Here is a 20,354-nt window from a genome sequence, read left to right as displayed (position 1 = left end):
TAATAAAATAATAATAATAATTAATAAAACAAATAATAAAATAATAATAATAATAATAATAATAATTTTAAATATAATTAGACTGAATAATCTGGATACAACAGGACATACACATTGAGAGGTGTCTATTTCTCAGTGTATATACACTCAGATTTTAATTCCTATTTCAGAAATCAAGATATTCTTGACTGGTGGTAAAGATGTGACATGCAGCCATAACGACGCTGGTTCAGTCCTGCTTGAATCAACGTGTCACTACAACCAGTCATACTTACATTTATAAGTAATAATTATTTCACCAACGTTCATTATTAATTTTGCAATTTTTTTCAGATTAATTTAGCAAAGTCTCACTTACATACTTAAGCCACTTTATATATATATATATATATATATATATATATATATATATATATATATATATATATATATATATATATATATATATATATATAAACTGATAGTACCTCTCCTTTCATTGAAATAAATTTATTAGTGAACATAGCAATAATGTAGTGCATGCGGGTAGGCTTCAGAGCTACAAGGACACATCACGATTTTTTTATTTTCGGTATAATGTTACGGGGTAATTAATAAAAAATGTTCATACTACGATGTTCGACTACGGCAAAATGCATTTATTTGTTTTAATAGAGACCACTAACATAAACAATCCGTTGCTCCTTCGAGAATTTCATTGTATCAGCCATATTTTTTGTGGGTTTTTTTTTTTTAAGTTTTACTCCTGGAAGACTTGGCATCACTTACGACATTTACAAGATACGATTATTTACAAATTTACGAAGAGTTGAATCACATATAATAAAAGTAATAATAATAATAATAATAATAATAATAATAATAATAATAATAATAATAATAATAATAATAATAATAATGATAATAATAATAATAATAATAATAGTAATAGTAATAATAATAATAATAATAATAGTAATTATAATAATAATAATAATAATGATAATAATAATAATAATAATAATAATAATAATAATAATAATAATAATAATAATAATAATAATATAAATTCACTCCCCCCACCACCTTCCTCTGTTTTACTGTTTTTAAAAGTCTTAACCATCATTGTTTCAGAATTGTCGATAGTCGGACATGTGGCAAAAATTATATACATCTTCATTCAACATTGTTCCATGCAACACACTTATGTCCACTCGTCATTTTTTCTACTTTTTCTCCTGTTCACACTGTATGTATTTTTATATTTTTGTGCAGTTTTCCTCTTTCACTCTGTCACTGTTTCTCTTTCTCTCTTGAAAGAGAAAGAGGGCGAATGTCAAGATACAAATATCGCAAATACGCAAGTTTCTTTCCACTCTTTGATCGTTCTTTACAACGACATTTTTCAACATCTTATTTAGCTTCTCGCCATTAATGAGAAAACAAAAACACATCACAAAGAAACACTTCAGTTGGCACATCTCGAAAGCGACTCTTTACCAATGTACGTGGCGTCTTTGAGTTCAGATTAGATCGCAGAAACTATATTTTCAGGGTTGTCTTTCTGCTGAGAGACACTCGAAGATGAACGAACTGAAGTCGAGCTCTCAGTCACACACTCTCTTGTCGGTGCTGACGGAGAACCTCTGTCTCTACGAGGTCAACTGGAGTCGAACTCAGCCTGATGAAACAGACTTGTCATCCATCATTCTCGACCCTGAAAGTGACATCACGGGACATGAGCTATATTCTTCTTCGCAGAAGTAACCTCACATAAGCGCACGTGTTTCTGTTGCTCTTTTCTTACGCGACTTATAAAGAAAGCCCACTTCTCTTCGAGGAAGCTGCCTTGTCGCTGGTCAAAGGCTACCCTTATATTTTTGCCGTTTTCCATGAATATAACAACTCACTATAGATGCGCGAATTTAATAAAAGGACATTCTAGTCCTTCGTTCTTGGCTATTGAAGCGGCTTCATGCACTCTCTCCTCGTTCTGCTGACTCTAGTTCTTCCTAGTCGCTCTAGCGAACTCATGAACGCACCGCAAAATCATCCTCATTACTTTCAAAACACAATTATGGGGAGGAAGGGGGGAAGGTGATTTGGGGAAGCATATGGGAGTTTAGGAGAACTAATACCCATTAAAGACATTGGATTGGCAAAGCCCTTGGTGCAGTCTCCCCCTCTTCCATTATAGCGAGTTCCAATCTGTTCCTGGGATTCCAGCGTTATTGCAGTCTATATCCCAGATCCCAGTAGTCAAAACTCGGTAAAGGTTTCCAGCATGCCATAATTTTTTACTTTATTAAAAGTCGCCAGAGGGTTCCAGTAATTTATACTGTTGGAAACAAAGACATCCTGCCCAAGCAGTTCATACTGCTGGAAACAAAGACATTCTGCCCAAGCAGTTCATACTGTTGGAAACAAAGACATTCTGCCCAAGTAATTCATACTGTTGGAACAGAGACATCCTGCCCAAGTAATTCATACTGTTGGAGACAGAGACATCCTGCCCAACTAATTCATGCTGTCGGAAACAGACATACTGCCAACAGTAATGAAGAAAAGAGACGAGTGCTGAGAAAACTTTTGTGTTGATTAACTTTACAAAGCTCTACGGTGAGCGAAACGTTATCAAAATAAAGCGTCTTCTCCACCTGTCTCTTTTCTTCACTTTCATTTTATCTTTAAAAGTTTGCAGAGTGTTCTGACATCCCACACTTCAGTGACTCCAGTGGCAGTCTAACATCCCACACTTCAGTGACTCCAGTGGCAGTCTAACATCCCACACTTCAGTGACTCCAGTGGCAGCCTAACATCCTACACTTCAGTGACTCCAGTGGCAGTCTAACATCCCACACTTCAGTGACTCCAGTGGCAATCTAACATCCCACACTTCAGTGACTCCAGTGGCAGTCTAACATCCCACACTAACCGACTCCTTTTCAAGATTTACCAGCCGCCTTCCAATATTCCAAAGCAATTGAGGGAGAGACTGAATTCAGGAGCTGCTGTAAGGCAGTCCACCACATCAGACTGTAACTAGAGAGCGTCAGAGAATCTCTTGGTCGAGGCAGAGCACACCACCAGTTTATTAGTAATGGAACATCTCCCAGGCATTCATACACATTTAGACTTTTACTCAGGAAGCACTGGCTTCAAAGATATAATTCGGATAATACACACATGGTTATTTAATCTTGCCTCTCACTTGACAGCACGACTGTCAGGGACCAGTCAAAAATTGTTTGACCCCCAACAATTGTTTGACCCCCAACAATTCTGCTTTTGACCTTTTTCTTACATTTCTGTTTGTACGATTCAAACTGGCACATATTTGCATTTAAAAAACAAATTATACAGTAAAAATTAACGTTTTTGTTTCGGATATATTTCAATGGTTCTGTTTTTTTTTTTTAATAAAAGAAATGCACATCTAAAAAAAAATTCTCTCTATACATTTTGTTCTTTTATGTTTTTTTTTCCAAATGTTACACATGCAAAATTTTATTTTTAGTTGCAATTCTTTCCATATATCGAATTGGAAGATTTCAGTGTACACACCGAGCTTCTACCGCACTGACACGGGTGTGTGTCTAGAAGTGACGTCTAAGACACGTGTCTAGAAGTGACGTCTAAGACACGTGTCTAGAAATGATGAGGTTCACTTCTCTTGTTTTCGCAGGTAATGGCTGCACATTTCGTCCGTTGCAACTCAAATTTAGCCCGTCTTGTAACATAGCTGCAGGTTACAACACATTTGCCAAGAGTTGAGCTTTGTTACAACACTTTTGGCAACAATAGGATTTACAAAGACTTTCCTTCAGTTGAAATGTACCAGTTGGGATGAAAACCTTGATGAATGGAGAGCTGTAGATTGGCTGATGTGGTAGTAAGAGTCGTTATGCAGGTCACTGATGGTAGCGGAGACCTTCCGTGGATGTTGTCGCTTCCTCACAGCTTACTGCCAATAACTGCCTCTGGAGACTGCGAGTGTTGACAACCTACCATGCCTTCTGGATGTCCTGGTAACTACAATGAGCTATCAACGTCTCGGCTCCTCCTTCTGGCACTGATTTTACTTCACTTGTCAAGGTGTCGTCTGGGTTCGTTTTAGAGGTTAGACAGGAGGCGACTGGAGGGTACAGTTACAACAAGGTTCGTTTGAGGACAATATTAAAGTCTGAATGCCACGAATGAGTCCATTTATGGAAATGTTATCCAGCTATATATATATAATGGGTGAGTCGGTCTGTGACCGTATCCGAGTCTAAGAGCCTAGATACGGGAGCCTGACATTATTCACGGAAAAATACAGTTGTAACTTCAGTAATTGGAAATTGATATCCAGTTACGGCTTAAACAGTGGATCGATCACTCATGGAGTACTGGCAGGCTGAGAGAGAGTTCTGACGGGGAGACATCGGGGCGTAAGTGAAGGCCGGCGAGTGGGACTTAGCCTTGAGGCGGAGTGAAGCGATGGAGGAGGACATGGAGGAGGTCTGGTCACGGTAGACGTATGGAGGTGTCGGGGCCGGGTAGGGGCACGGGGCAGCACTAGAGCCCAGGGAGGAAGACATGGTGGTGGGCATGAGGTTGGCAGATGCCGACCCACTCATACCCTGCGTCGGTGACTGGAAGCAATTGATGGGAGACATAGTGGCTGTCTGTTGACCCATCATGTTGACACCGTTGAAGCCCCAGGTGAAGCTCTTGGTGCTGAGGGGAGGCGGCGTGACCCTGGCCCAATTGTTGTAGGAGGAGTAGCCGGAATAGAGGCCGTCGTCAGGCCAAGCGAAGCCATTCAGCTGGGCGCCCCAGCCACACTTGAGGTCCCCGGGCATGGCTGCTGTCATCACGTGACGCTCTCGCTTCCGCCACTTGGCCCGGCGGTTCTTGAACCAGATCTGTTGGAAGACAAAACTTTGTCAGATTATCTCCACAAGAGGAAGACATTCCTAGTATTAGTTAATTCAAGATTCTCCCTTGTCTCCGTCACACCACCTTCTATCACACCTCCCCCCCTCCATCACACATCCCCCTCCATTACACCTCCCCTTCCATCACACCTCCACGTCATCACACCTCCCCCATCACACCTCCACGTCATCACACCTCCCCCATCACACCTCCACGTCATCACACCTCCCCCATCTCACCTCCAGCCCCTCCTTCGTCACCTGTCGCTGGCTTATCCTTCAGTTTGTTACTCTTATCCCCGGCTTAAGCCTGTCTGATAACCTAACACTGGGATTATCATAGCATTAGTCTGTTATCACTGACAAAATTGGTTGTCCTGCACGCTGGTGCTGCTGCTGCTGTTACTGATAAACACGACAACACTGACTAGAACCCCCCTAGTCAACACACACTTCAACACCACCTGCAACGCAGTGTTGATGCAACTTGATGCCACAGTATAGTGTTGACAGTTACTGTAAATGTTGTTAGTCTCATTATTATTTGTTGATACTGTTAATTATTATTTTATTATAATTATTAGTCAAATGCTAAATCTCTCTCTCTCTCTCTCTCTCTCTCTTTTCTCTCTTTCTCACTTCTTTGCCCCTCTCCGACCCTCTCTCTTCTCTTCCATAATCCATCCCCCCCCCCGCCCCCACTCCAACTTGACAATCCTAGCTTCTGTGTCTGATACCTCCTCCAGTCTTCCATCACTGATTATCTGATTTAATCTTGAGATAGTTCTATCTCTCTCTCTCTCTCTCTCTCTCTCTCTCTCTCTCTCTCTCTCTCTCTCTCTCTCTCTCTCTCTCTCTCTTTCTCTCTCTCCTACAACCAATATCATTAGAATCATTTAATCCCAGGGTGTGGAAGCGACCCCCAGGGAGAGACGCCCCCCCCCTTTCTCTCCCTACTCCCACTTCCCCTACCCGTTCGCTCTTGCCCCTTCCCTTGAGAGTTGTTCAGACGTGTAGTTACACCACAAAGCGAAGGGGGGAGAGAGAGGGAAGGGAGAGGGTATGAGGGGGTGGGAGTGGGTTGTGGTGCTGATGAGATAGATGGCTGAATAAGAATGAAGAGAGAATGTATGTGTGTGTGTGTGTGTGTGTGTGTGTGTGTGTGTGTGTGTGTGTGTGTGTGTGTGTGTGTGTGTGTGTGTACTCACCTAGTTGTACTCACCTAGTTGAGGTTGCGGGGGTCGAGTCCGAGCTCCTGGCCCCGCCTCTTCACTGATCGCTACTAGGTCACTCTCCCTGAACCGTGAGCTTTATCATACCTCTGCTTAAAGCTATGTATGGATCCTGCCTCCACTACATCGCTTCCCAAACTATTCCACTTACTGACTACTCTGTGGCTGAAGAAATACTTCCTAACATCCCTGTGATTCATCTGTGTCTTCAACTTCCAACTGTGTCCCCTTGTTACTGTGTCCAATCTCTGGAACATCCTGTCTTTGTCCACCTTGTCAATTCCTCTCAGTATTTTGTATGTCGTTATCATGTCCCCCCTATCTCTCCTGTCCTCCAGTGTCGTCAGGTTGATTTCCCTTAACCTCTCCTCGTAGGACATACCTCTTAGCTCTGGGACTAGTCTTGTTGCAAACCTTTGCACTTTCTCTAGTTTCTTTACGTGCTTGGCTAGGTGTGGGTTCCAAACTGGTGCCGCATACTCCAATATGGGCCTAACATACACGGTGTACAGGGTCCTGAATGATTCCTTATTAAGATGTCGGAATGCTGTTCTGAGGTTTGCTTGGCGCCATATGCTGCAGCAGTTATTTGGTTGATGTGCGCTTCAGGAGATGTGCCTGGTGTTATACTCACCCCAAGATCTTTTTCCTTGAGTGAGGTTTGTAGTCTCTGGTCCCCTAGACTGTACTCCGTCTGCGGTCTTCTTTGCCCTTCCCCAATCTTCATGACTTTGCACTTGGTGGGATTGAACTCCAGGAGTCAATTGCTGGACCAGGTCTGCAGCCTGTCCAGATCCCTTTGCAGTTCTGCCTGGTCTTCGATAGAATGAATTCTTCTCATCAACTTTATGTCATGTCACGTCACGTGTGTGTGTGTGTGTGTGTGTGTGTGTGTGTGTGTGTGTGTGTGTGTGTGTGTGTGTGTGTGTGTTTGTGTGTGTGTGTGTGTGTGTGCGCGCGCGTGTGTGCGTGCGTGGTCACCCAAACATTTGTATATATCCATGATTATGTACATGCCCACTTTTATAAGTGTACGTGTGTGTAGGCCGTCTGTCGTGCTTTGTGAATTAACTCAGATCATTTGTAACAAACTAGCCTAGTTCCCTGCTTGCTCTCTCTCTCTCTCTCTCTCTCTGATCACCTAATGTTCAGTAACGCAGCTTAGCCCCGCCTAACTTACCTTGAGTTCAGTCTACATGTAGTCAGTGTTGCTCAGAACAAGTGAGGTAGAGGATGTTCATGGTGTCCAGGTTGGTAGTCGTCCACCAGTGTCCACCTACATATACTCTAAGCTATACAATATCAATTTTAATGTCGAGAGGCTATTATAAAATTGACTGAATTGTTCCCACACTGCTTTATTCTTATATATATATATATATATATATATATATATATATGTATATATGTATATATATATATATATATATATATATATATATATGCGGCAAGGGCCTACATCAGGGACCTACCAGAAGACAAGGCCATAGTCAAACTTGATTTTAGAAATGCCTTTAATATGGTGAGGAGAGATGCTGTTTTGCCAGCTGTTCGGGTTCGGTTCCCCAGTCTCTTTCCCTTCATTTCAGCCGGCTACAGCAAACCCTCAATTCTTTTGTTTGGAGAACATGAAATTCAATCATCAGAGGGTGTTCAGCAGGGTGACCCACTTGCTCCACTTCTCTTCTGCTTGGCAGTAAGAGAACTAACTTCCAGCCTACGCAGTGAGCTCAATATATGGTACCTGGATGACGGCACTCTGGCAGGTACTGAAGAGTCCCTCGTGGGGGACCTACAACTGGTGAAAACACAGGGAGAAGGCTTGGGACTCATCCTCAATCCCTCTAAGTGTGAAATCATCACAGCGAACCAGGAAATAATCAATGCTGTGCGAAGAATCCTCCCGGAAATCTCAACTACAACTCCGTCCAACAGTACCCTCTTGGGGGCACCGCTGGGTCACCAGGCCATCGATACTGTCCTCAGGGACAAATTGAATGACCTTATGAGAATGGAGGAGAGAATAAGCGATCTTGATGCCCATGATGCTCTGTATCTCCTCACAAGGTGTCTTACTATGCCAAGACTCACTTACTTCTTGAGGTGTGCACCCTCTTTTGACAACCCAACACTCGATGAATATGACGCACACCTGAGATCAACTTTTAAGAAGGCACTGAACCTGTCACTAGAGGATGAGCAATGGGATCAGGCAACCCTCCCAGTGCGACTGGGAGGTATAGGGGTGCGTAAAGCAACGCATGTTGCTTTACCTGCTTTTCTGTCTTCGTGTTTGGCTTCCAGTGCATTAGTCAAGAAGATAGTGCCCGAACGCTTGAGAGACTTGGTAGGAGCTCAAGACCCCAGGTTTACTGAAGCAACAATTCGGTGGGACACCCTTACAGACTCCTCCAGTAGACCAGCTCCTCCCAAACAGCACAAACAGTCCCACTGGGACAAACCGATCATGGAAAAAATTGCCAACACAATGCTCTCCAATGCTTCAGGAAAGAACAAAGCTCGTCTCCTGGCAGTGAAGGCACCACACTCAGGAGATTTCCTGTTAGCTGTTCCCAATTCCTCCCTGGGCACCCGTCTCGACCCACAGGCCATTCTGATTGGTGTTGCTCTTCGCCTAGCCGCCCCCATCCTCACCGAGCATAGGTGTATTTGCGGCAGGGCGACAGCTGATCAATTCGGACTCCATGGTCTCGTGTGTCACACAGCAGAAGGGAAGTATGCCAGACATGAGGAGATCAATGACATAATAAAGAGAAGCCTCGCCACAGCCCGTTGCCCAGCTCAACGGGAACCCCAAGTACAGAGGTCTGATGGAAGTCAAAAGCGTCCTGATGGAGCCACTATGCTACCCTGGAAGGATGGAAAGCAGATTGCCTGGGACTACACCTGTGCTGCCACATTGGCAGACACCTACTTGCCATACTCTGTAGTGGAAGGGGGTGGAGCTGCCAGCCACAGGGAGACCCAGAAGATCCGAAAATATGAAGACCTTCCCCCTTGCTATAACTTCATTCCAATAGGGTCGGAGACCTTTGGAGCATGGGGCAAGTGTGCTCTAAAGTTCCTCAAAGAGCTGGGTGAAAAGCTCATCATAGAAACCAAGGACCACAGGGCGACCAGCTTCCTCTTTCAGAGACTCAGTGTTGCGATCCAGAGAGGAAATGCCTGCAGCATTCTGGGCACGCGGCCCACCGCAGGGGAGCTGGACGAAGTATTCGAGATGTAGCTCTGAGTTACCTATGTTGTTTTACTTTGTATCATATTTTTGTGAATGTTTTGTCAATGTATTTTGTCTTTAAATAAAATATATATACATAATATAGGGGGTGGTAGGAGAAAATTCTCAAACAGCTTCAGGGAGAATCTTGAGTTTTCCCTGAAGCAAGTTTATTCTTTTCTCTGAGGATGAGGGTCCCCATGACAGTTCTAGAGGTGGTACCTCCCTATATTATATATATATATATATATATATATATATATATATATATATATATATATATATATATATATATATTAGTATACTACATTCTTCTTAGATGGCTGCCACTCTTTGCGTGTATTTTTGTACATCGGGTGGGGGTGGGAGGAAGGTGGAGGGAAAGATGTGGGTGGAGGAAGAGTTGTTTGTGTAATGTACGACAACTCTGGTTAGTGGGTATCTCTTGGAGGTGTTCCTGAAGGAGGGCAGTGTGGGAGGATGGTGTTAACTGCTGCTATATTTAAGTCTCTCTTATGTATATCATCCGTCTGTCTCTCTTCCTTTCTACCTCCCTCCCCTCTTCTCTCCCTCGCTTTTTTCCCTACCTTACGCCTCGCCCTCCTTCTCACCCCTCATTTCTCCCCTCGTACATAGAACCAGTGCTCCCCTTACCCACCCCACAATGTAAATTACCTCCCTAAACCATAGGTCGACCCTTAATTTACATGGCGGTGCTCGCTCCATTACAACAATAACCTAATTCAATATTTCCCACGCTCGGTCCTACAGTTCCACAATATTTTCACCCTTAAAGCACCCTACACCAGGGGCGTTTTTGGTATGATTTCCAGTCATTGCAAGGATACCCCTATCAGTTTCACCCTTAAGTGTAATTGTTCCAAGGACGTTTCTGGCACGATTTCAAATAAATAAAGTATTACCCATATTACGATGATCAATTCCCTAGAAATAAATATTATTAAAAATTAGTAATATACGATATTTTTGGTATATTAATAACTTCCAATAATATATATTAAATTTTTCATTTCTCCCAAATTTGTTCGGTCTTTTCGGCATTTAAATTGCATAGTTATACCGTCAGTCTTGGAGAACAAGCAGCTGAACGACTGATAGATTTTGTAGGTTAGGTAAAGTTTAGTGAGGAAAGAATACACGTGTTTCCTGACATGGGTCTTAGTCACATGACCCGCAGATGGAGCTTTCCGTTATCTGACCAAGACCTTCCACTGGCGTACCCCTCTACCCATTTAAAAAAATAAAATTAGCTATACACGTATATATATTCTGTATTATATATTATATATTCTGTATATATATTCTGTATATATATTCTGTATATATGTTCTGTATTATAGATTTTTTATTGCTTGACTACTCTATAAGTTCTTAATATAGGAGAGAAAAAATAGCATTTTGTGACGTCATAGAAATAAAGAAATCACTATAAATAATAATAATATTATTGTTATTATTAGACAGAAAAATTATGACGCCGCACCCAGCAGAGCTAGGTGTTTTATCGTGATCCGAGGACATACGGATCATGGTAAAACACCTAGCTCTGCTGGGTGCGTCATTTTTGTAGAATTGCGTGGTCTCATGGGTTAGAGCGTCATATGTGATTTTCGCTCACCATGATGTGGGCCAAAACGACATGGGTTCGAATCCTCGGCTACTCGCAGTGTTATTAATTAATACCACTCGTTCGTGGTTACGATAATACCATATATATATATATATATATATATATATATATATATATATATATATATATATATATATATATATATATATATATATATATATATATATATATATATAATTAAAACTGAGTGCAGTATCTCACTCTCTGTCTCCCTGGAACACTCACCCTGACTTGTGCTTCCTTCAGGTTGAGCCACAGGGAGATTTCCTCTCGGGTGCTCAGGTCGGGGTATCTGAAGGAGAGAAGGTCAAGGTCACACACTCTTCAAGGAGGGTCACACGCATTCTCCAGGGTCACATACCTTCCATGGAGGGTCACATACCCTCCAGGGAGGGTCACATACCCTCCAGGGAGGGTCACATACCCTCCAGGGAGGGTCACACCCTCCACGGAGGGTCACACACTCTCCAAGGAAGGTCACACACCCTCCAAGGAAGGTCACACACCCTCCAAGGAAGGTCACACACCCTCCAAGGAAGGTCACACTCACACAACTGTAGCAAAATATAGTACAAAGCAAGATATAAAAAAATATATATAATACCATGGTTCTTTTTGTGCAAGAATTGTGTATCTCCTAGTATATATACATCGAGAAGTGTGTATCTCCTAGTATATATACATCGAGAAGTGTGTATCTCCTAGTATATATACATCGAGAAGTGTGTATCTCCTAGTATATATACATCGAGAAGTGCGTATCTCCTAGTATATATACATCGAGAAGTGTGTATCTCCTAGTATATATACATCGAGAAGTGTGTATCTCCTAGTATATATACATCGAGAAGTGTGTATCTCCTAGTATATATACATCGAGAAGTGTGTATCTCCTAGTATATATACATCGAGAAGTGTGTATCTCCTAGTATATATACATCGAGAAGTGTGTATCTCCTAGTATATATACATCGAGAAGTGCGTATCTCCTAGTATATATACATCGAGAAGTGTGTATCTCCTAGTATATATACATCGAGAAGTGTGTATCTCCTAGTATATATACATCGAGAAGTGTGTATCTCCTAGTATATATACATCGAGAAGTGTGTATCTCCTAGTATATATACATCGAGAAGTGTGTATCTCCTAGTATATATACATCGAGAAGTGTGTATCTCCTAGTATATATACATCGAGAAGTGTGTATCTCCTAGTATATATACATCGAGAAGTGTGTATCTCCTAGTATATATACATCGAGAAGTGTGTATCTCCTAGTATATATACATCGAGAAGTGTGTATCTCCTAGTATATATACATCGAGAAGTGTGTATCTCCTAGTATATATACATCGAGAAGTGCGTATCTCCTAGTATATATACATCGAGAAGTGTGTATCTCCTAGTATATATACATCGAGAAGTGTGTATCTCCTAGTATATATACATCGAGAAGTGCGTATCTCCTAGTATATATACATCGAGAAGTGTGTATCTCCTAGTATATATACATCGAGAAGTGTGTATCTCCTAGTATATATACATCGAGAAGTGCGTATCTCCTAGTATATATACATCGAGAAGTGCGTATCTCCTAGTATATATACATCGAGAAGTGCGTATCTCCTAGTATATATACATCGAGAAGTGTGTATCTCCTAGTATATATACATCGAGAAGTGTGTATCTCCTAGTATATATACATCGAGAAGTGCGTATCTCCTAGTATATATACATCGAGAAGTGTGTATCTCCTAGTATATATACATCGAGAAGTGTGTATCTCCTAGTATATATACATCGAGAAGTGCGTATCTCCTAGTATATATACATCGAGAAGTGCGTATCTCCTAGTATATATACATCGAGAAGTGTGTATCTCCTAGTATATATACATCGAGAAGTGCGTATCTCCTAGTATATATACATCGAGAAGTGCGTATCTCCTAGTATATATACATCGAGAAGTGTGTATCTCCTAGTATATATACATCGAGAAGTGTGTATCTCCTAGTATATATACATCGAGAAGTGTGTATCTCCTAGTATATATACATCGAGAAGTGTGTATCTCCTAGTATATATACATCGAGAAGTGTGTATCTCCTAGTATATATACATCGAGAAGTGTGTATCTCCTAGTATATATACATCGAGAAGTGTGTATCTCCTAGTATATATACATCGAGAAGTGTGTATCTCCTAGTATATATACATCGAGAAGTGTGTATCTCCTAGTATATATACATCGAGAAGTGTGTATCTCCTAGTATATATACATCGAGAAGTGTGTATCTCCTAGTATATATACATCGAGAAGTGCGTATCTCCTAGTATATATACATCGAGAAGTGCGTATCTCCTAGTATATATACATCGAGAAGTGTGTATCTCCTAGTATATATACATCGAGAAGTGCGTATCTCCTAGTATATATACATCGAGAAGTGCGTATCTCCTAGTATATATACATCGAGAAGTGTGTATCTCCTAGTATATATACATCGAGAAGTGTGTATCTCCTAGTATATATACATCGAGAAGTGTGTATCTCCTAGTATATATACATCGAGAAGTGTGTATCTCCTAGTATATATACATCGAGAAGTGTGTATCTCCTAGTATATATACATCGAGAAGTGTGTATCTCCTAGTATATATACATCGAGAAGTGTGTATCTCCTAGTATATATACATCGAGAAGTGTGTATCTCCTAGTATATATACATCGAGAAGTGCGTATCTCCTAGTATATATACATCGAGAAGTGTGTATCTCCTAGTATATATACATCGAGAAGTGTGTATCTCCTAGTATATATACATCGAGAAGTGTGTATCTCCTAGTATATATACATCGAGAAGTGCGTATCTCCTAGTATATATACATCGAGAAGTGTGTATCTCCTAGTATATATACATCGAGAAGCGTGTATCTCCTAGTATATATACATCGAGAAGTGTGTATCTCCTAGTATATATACATCGAGAAGTGCGTATCTCCTAGTATATATACATCGAGAAGTGCGTATCTCCTAGTATATATACATCGAGAAGTGTGTATCTCCTAGTATATATACATCGAGAAGTGCGTATCTCCTAGTATATATACATCGAGAAGTGCGTATCTCCTAGTATATATACATCGAGAAGTGCGTATCTCCTAGTATATATACATCGAGAAGTATCTCCTAGTATATATACATCGAGAAGTGTGTATCTCCTAGTATATATACATCGAGAAGTGCGTATCTCCTAGTATATATACATCGAGAAGTGCGTATCTCCTAGTATATATACATCGAGAAGTGCGTATCTCCTAGTATATATACATCGAGAAGTGTGTATCTCCTAGTATATATACATCGAGAAGTGTGTATCTCCTAGTATATATACATCGAGAAGTGTGTATCTCCTAATATATATATATACATCGAGAAGTGTGTATCTCCTAGTATATATATATATACATCGAGAAGTGTGTATCTCCTAGTATATATATATACATCGGGAAGTGTGTATCTCCTAGTATATATATACATCGAGAAGTGTGTATCTCCTAGTATATATACATCAAGAAGTGTGTATCTTCTAGTATATATATACATCAAGAAGTGTGTATCTCCTAGTATATATATATATATATATATACATCAAGAAGTGTGTATCTCCTAGTATATATACATCGAGAAGTGTGTATCTCCTAGTATATATACATCGAGAAGTGTGTATCTCCTAGTATATATATACATCGAGAAGTGTGTATCTCCTAGTATATATACATCGAGAAGTGTGTATCTCCTAGTATATATATACATCGAGAAGTGTGTATCTCCTAGTATATATACATCGAGAAGTGTGTATCTCCTAGTATATATATACATCGAGAAGTGTGTATCTGTATGTATATATTGAGAGATACCACTTAGTATATATACACTGACTTCCACATCTAACAACAGTTACCTGGATTTGCCTGTTCCTAGCATAGGTGACCTGCAGCTCCTGGACCAACAGTCACCTGAACTCACCTGTTCCCAGCAAAGGTGGCCTCCAGCTCCTGGACTCACATGTTCCTAGCAAAGGTGACCTCCAGCTCCTGGACCAACAGTCACCTGAACTCACTTGTTCCCAGCAAAGGTGGCCTCCAGCTCCTGGACTCATCTGTTCCTAGCAAAGGTGGCCTCCAGCTCATGGACTCACCTGTTCCTAGCAAAGGTGGCCTCCAGCTCCTGGACTCACCTGTTCCTAGCAAAGGTGGCCTCCAGCTCCTGGACTCACCTGTTCCTAGCAAAGGTGGCCTCCAGTTCCTGGACTCACCTGTTCCTAGCAAAGGTGGCCTCCAGCTCCTGGACTCACCTGTTCCTAGCAAAGGTGGCCTCCAGCTCCTGTAGTTGCTGGGAGGTGAAGTGAGTTCTCTGTCGTCGTTGTCGTTTCTTCTTGTTCTTGTCGTCGTCAGATTCTGTAGAACACGACTGAGACGGTTTCTCTCCCACGTCTGTAACAACCATAATGTTATGTTAGTAACCAAGATCAACCATAATGTTAGTAACCAAGATCAACCATAATGTTGTGTTAGTAACCAAGATCAACGATAATGTTAGTAACCAAGATCAACCATAATGTTAGTAACCAAGATCAACCATAATGTTAGTAACCAAGATCAACCATAATGTTAGTAACCAAGATCAACCATAATGTTATGTTAGTAACCAAGATCAACGATAATGTTAGTAACCAAGATCAACCATAATGTTAGTAACCAAGATCAACCATAATGTTAGTAACCAAGATCAACCATAATGTTATGTTAGTAACCAAGATCAACCATAATGTTAGTAACCAAGATCAACCATAATGTTAGTAACCAAGATCAACCATAATGTTAGTAACCAACATCAACCATAATGTTATGTTAGTAACCAAGATCAACCATAATGTTAGTAACCAAGATCAACCATAATGTTAGTAACCAAGATCAACCATAATGTTAGTAACCAAGATCAACCATAATGTTAGTAACCAAGATCAACCATAATGTTATGTTAGTAACCAAGATCAACCATAATGTTAGTAACCAAGATCAACCATAATGTTAGTAACCAAGATCAACCATAATGTTAGTAACCAAGATCAACCATAATGTTAGTAACCAAGATCAACCATAATGTTAGTAACCAAGATCAACCATAATGTTAGTAACCAAGATCAACCATAATGTTAGTAACCAAGATCAACCATAATGTTAGTAACCAAGATCAACCATAATGTTAGTAACCAAGATCAACCATAATGTTAGTAACCAAGATCAACCATAATGTTAGTAACCAAGATCAACCATAATGTTATGTTAGTAACCAAGATCAACCATAATGTTAGTAACCAAGATCAACCATAATGTTAGTAACCAAGATCAACCATAATGTTAGTAACCAAGATCAACCATAATGTTAGTAACCAAGATCAACCATAATGTTAGTAACCAAGATCAACCATAATGTTAGTAACCAAGATCAACCATAATGTTAGTAACCAAGATCAACCATAATGTTAGTAACCAAGATCAACCATAATGTTAGTAACCAAGATCAACCATAATGTTAGTAACCAAGATCAACCATAATGTTAGTAACCAAGATCAACCATAATGTTAGTAACCAAGATCAACCATAATGTTAGTAACCAAGATCAACCATAATGTTAGTAACCAAGATCAACCATAATGTTAGTAACCAAGATCAACCATAATGTTAGTAACCAAGATCAACCATAATGTTAGTAACCAAGATCAACCATAATGTTAGTAACCAAGATCAATCATAATGTTAGTAACCAAGATCAACCATAATGTTAGTAACCAAGATCAACCATAATGTTATGTTAGTAACTAAGATGTATATTACTCTGTATTACTCCCCAGACCATCTGTATTACAGCCCAAGCTCACTATAATAATAATAATAATAATAAATAATAATAATAATAATAATAATAATAATAATAATATTATTATTATTATTATTATTATTATTATTATTATTATTATTATTATTATTATTATTATAAGTCAAGCAGTGCTTGGGAAATGGAGGCAAGTCAACTCTGATCCAGTTCCTCGGATCAAGAACATCTTCCACAGAATGATCAAAAAAGACTAGAAGAGGAAGTTCTTAAAAGAGATTTAATCGAATTAATTATCTGAGTGAATTAAAAGTTTTAATATGCAGATGAATGGCACGTGAACGATACACATGAGAAATTGAAGATAAATCCCCTGGAGCTTACAGATTATTCTATGTTTTTCGCTCAGTGCTGAGCGAAACTCTGCGACACAGAGTTTCCCTCATCTCTCTTCTTTGGGTCACTGGAGAAGCCGGATTCAAATTTGTGTTGGGAAATAAGCAGGTTGAGGCGTCATCCACTGGACCACAGGGGATATTACGTCAGTTTCAAGCCTATCTACCACACGAGGGTCATTAAGCCTACCTGCACACCTCTACACTACCTCTACACTATCTTAAACCCAACCTAAAATAGAAACTAAAAGCAAATATCAACCTAACATACACCTGACAAACACTCCTCTCAATATATATATATATATATATATATATATATATATATATATATATATATATATATATATATATATATACTCTATTGTGTATAGCAAGACCCGCTTTACGAAACGTGGGTCATTACTGGAGAGGGAAAAAGAAGGGGAGATGCAACTTATAGATTAATAAAATAATTCATTAAAAACGAAAAAGAAAACGAGGTTATTTCAAAATATAATGGAAAAAATTAATAAAAAGAATCCCTGAGTTTTTTTTTTTTTTGCAAAACCAACAAGTGTTTGTACTACCACTATTATTAAACATTATATGAAAAATTATATGACAATTATGCGAGAAATTATAGGAGATACATAAGAAACTGCAGAATATATTTAAAATTATAGAAAACGTGATACCTCCAGCTTCTCTTGCTGATACAAATAATTACAATAAATGTAACTGAAAATAGATAACTACAACTAGAGATTTCAATGGATAATGACATAAAGTAGCAACATACACTGTCTGTCGACGGTTTTAAACCGTAACTCCACCTCCATCCTGGTTTATGTCTTCCAAATGTAAGTTTGTATATCTTTACACTGATGTATATTATTACACTGATGTATATTATTTACACTTATGTATATCCTTACACTGATGTATATCCTGGAACAACGTTTCGCCCTCTGTTAAAACTTTATCTACTCATGTCCAGGTAACACTTCACACTTCTGGAAGGTAAGGGGGGGGGGTATTAGGTGACAGACCGAAATGTTGCCCCTTTAAGGGTCTACATAGAGCGAAACGTTGCCATCCACTGCTTTATATTATGGCACCATTGATGTATATTATGTTGCAGCACTAATGTATTTTCTGGCACTGATGTATATTGCGGCACTGATGTATATTGCGGCACTGATGTATATTACGGCACTGATGTATATTGCGGCACTGATGTATATTGCGGCACTGCTGTATATTGCGGCACTGATGTATATTGCGGCACTGATGTATATTACGGCACTGATGTATATTGCGGCACTGATGTATATTACGGCACTGATGTATATTGCGGCACTGATGTATATTACGGCACTGATGTATATTGCGGCACTGATGTATATTACGGCACTGATGTATATTGCGGCACTGATGTATATTGCGGCACTGATGTATATTGCGGCACTGATGTATATTGCGGCACTGATGTATATTGCGGCACTGATGTATATTGCGGCACTGATGTATATTACGGCACTGATGTATATTGCGGCACTGATGTATATTGCGGCACTGATGTATATTGCGGCACTGATGTATATTGCGGCACTAATGTATATTGCGGCACTGATGTATATTGCGGCACTGATGTATATTGCGGCACTGCTGTATATTGCGGCACTGATGTATATTGCGGCACTGATGTATATTACGGCACTGATGTATATTGCGGCACTGATGTATATTGCGGCACTGATGTATATTGCGGCACTGATGTATATTACGGCACTGATGTATATTGCGGCACTGATGTATATTGCGGCACTGATGTATATTGCGGCACTGATGTATATTGCGGCACTAATGTATATTGCGGCACTGATGTATATTGCGGCACTGATGTATATTGCGGCACTGATGTATATTGCGGCACTGATGTATATTGCGGCACTGATGTATATTGCGGCACTGATGTATATTGCGGCACTGATGTATATTGCGGCACTGCTGTATATTGCGGCACTGATGTATATTGCGGCACTGATGTATATTGCAGCACCGATGTATATTGCGGCACTGATGTATATTGCGGCACTGATGTATATTGCGGCACTGATGTATATTGCGGCACTGATGTATATACTATTATTGCAATATTGCTATGTACCTTAGAGCTTTAATTAGGTACCCTGGGAAACACAGTACCTACAGCGGTTGTAAGAACAAAATGGTAAACGAGTTGAGAATATCATGTTTTAATAATTATGTAAATTCTCTAACACTAAGTGGCCAGTGTGACAGAAACTGTCATATTTTGGACCAGTGGCCAAAAAACTAATTTCTGGTAACCCCCAAAAATTAATTTGACCTAGAATTCAATTGCTAATATAACTGTAAATTAGATTAGTTTTTTTTTTTATTTTTTGGTGGACAATTTTTTCCTCAGTGGCCCAAATTTTAACTGTTTACATTGCAAAGCTCATTTAATGTTAGAGAATTTAGGAGGTACCCAACTCCACATCAGTCAAAACAATTCTGCCTTCAAAGTTTAGGTGAGATAACTTGAGAATACCTCATCTGATCGGCTTCAAACTTTCTGTTGGTGTGTTTTACGTAGATGAACCTTGGGTCTGTTAAATGGTCTTTTAGGTGCAACTTCGGCACTTTTATATGACGGTGGTGATGGTGCAGCTGGTGATGGTGGTGGTGCAGCTGGTGGTGGTGCAGCTGGTGGTGGTGCAGCTGTGGTGGTGCAGCTGGTGATGGTGGTGGTGCAGCTGGTGGTGGTGCAGCTGGTGACGGTGGTGGTGCAGCTGGTGGTGGTGCAGCTGGTGGTGGTGCAGCTGGTGGTGGTGCAGCTGTGGTGGTGCAGCTGGTGATGGTGGTGGTGCAGCTGGTGGTGGTGCAGCTGGTGACGGTGGTGCAGCTGGTGACGGTGGTGGTGCAGCTGTGGTGGTGCAGCTGGTGATGGTGGTGGTGCAGCTGGTGATGGTGGTACAGCTAGTAGTGGTGGTGCAGCTGGTGATGGTGGTACAGCTAGTGGTGGTGGTGG

The 20,354-nt window shown here is 40.2% G+C and overlaps 1 protein-coding gene across 1 annotated transcript in view; it reads right to left on the bottom strand.

The window, feature by feature from the left end:
• Window positions 1-677: 677 nt before the first annotated feature.
• Window positions 678-20,354, bottom strand: part of LOC128692940 (pituitary homeobox 2) — a 102,306-nt gene continuing 82,629 nt past the window's right edge. The window contains exons 2-4 of the mRNA XM_053782311.2: window positions 15,381-15,519; window positions 11,245-11,311; window positions 678-4,886 (exon numbers count right to left, since the gene is read on the bottom strand). Coding sequence (XP_053638286.1) covers window positions 4,338-4,886; window positions 11,245-11,311; window positions 15,381-15,519 — 755 coding nt within the window. The 3' untranslated portion in view covers window positions 678-4,337. The remainder of the gene's footprint in view (window positions 4,887-11,244; window positions 11,312-15,380; window positions 15,520-20,354) is intronic.

Source organism: Cherax quadricarinatus, chromosome 38, assembly GCF_038502225.1.
Source record: "Cherax quadricarinatus isolate ZL_2023a chromosome 38, ASM3850222v1, whole genome shotgun sequence".
NCBI lineage: Eukaryota > Metazoa > Arthropoda > Malacostraca > Decapoda > Parastacidae > Cherax > Cherax quadricarinatus.
The sequence above is the reverse complement of the archived record's forward strand: the minus strand, read 5'-3'. Positions and strand labels throughout refer to the sequence as shown.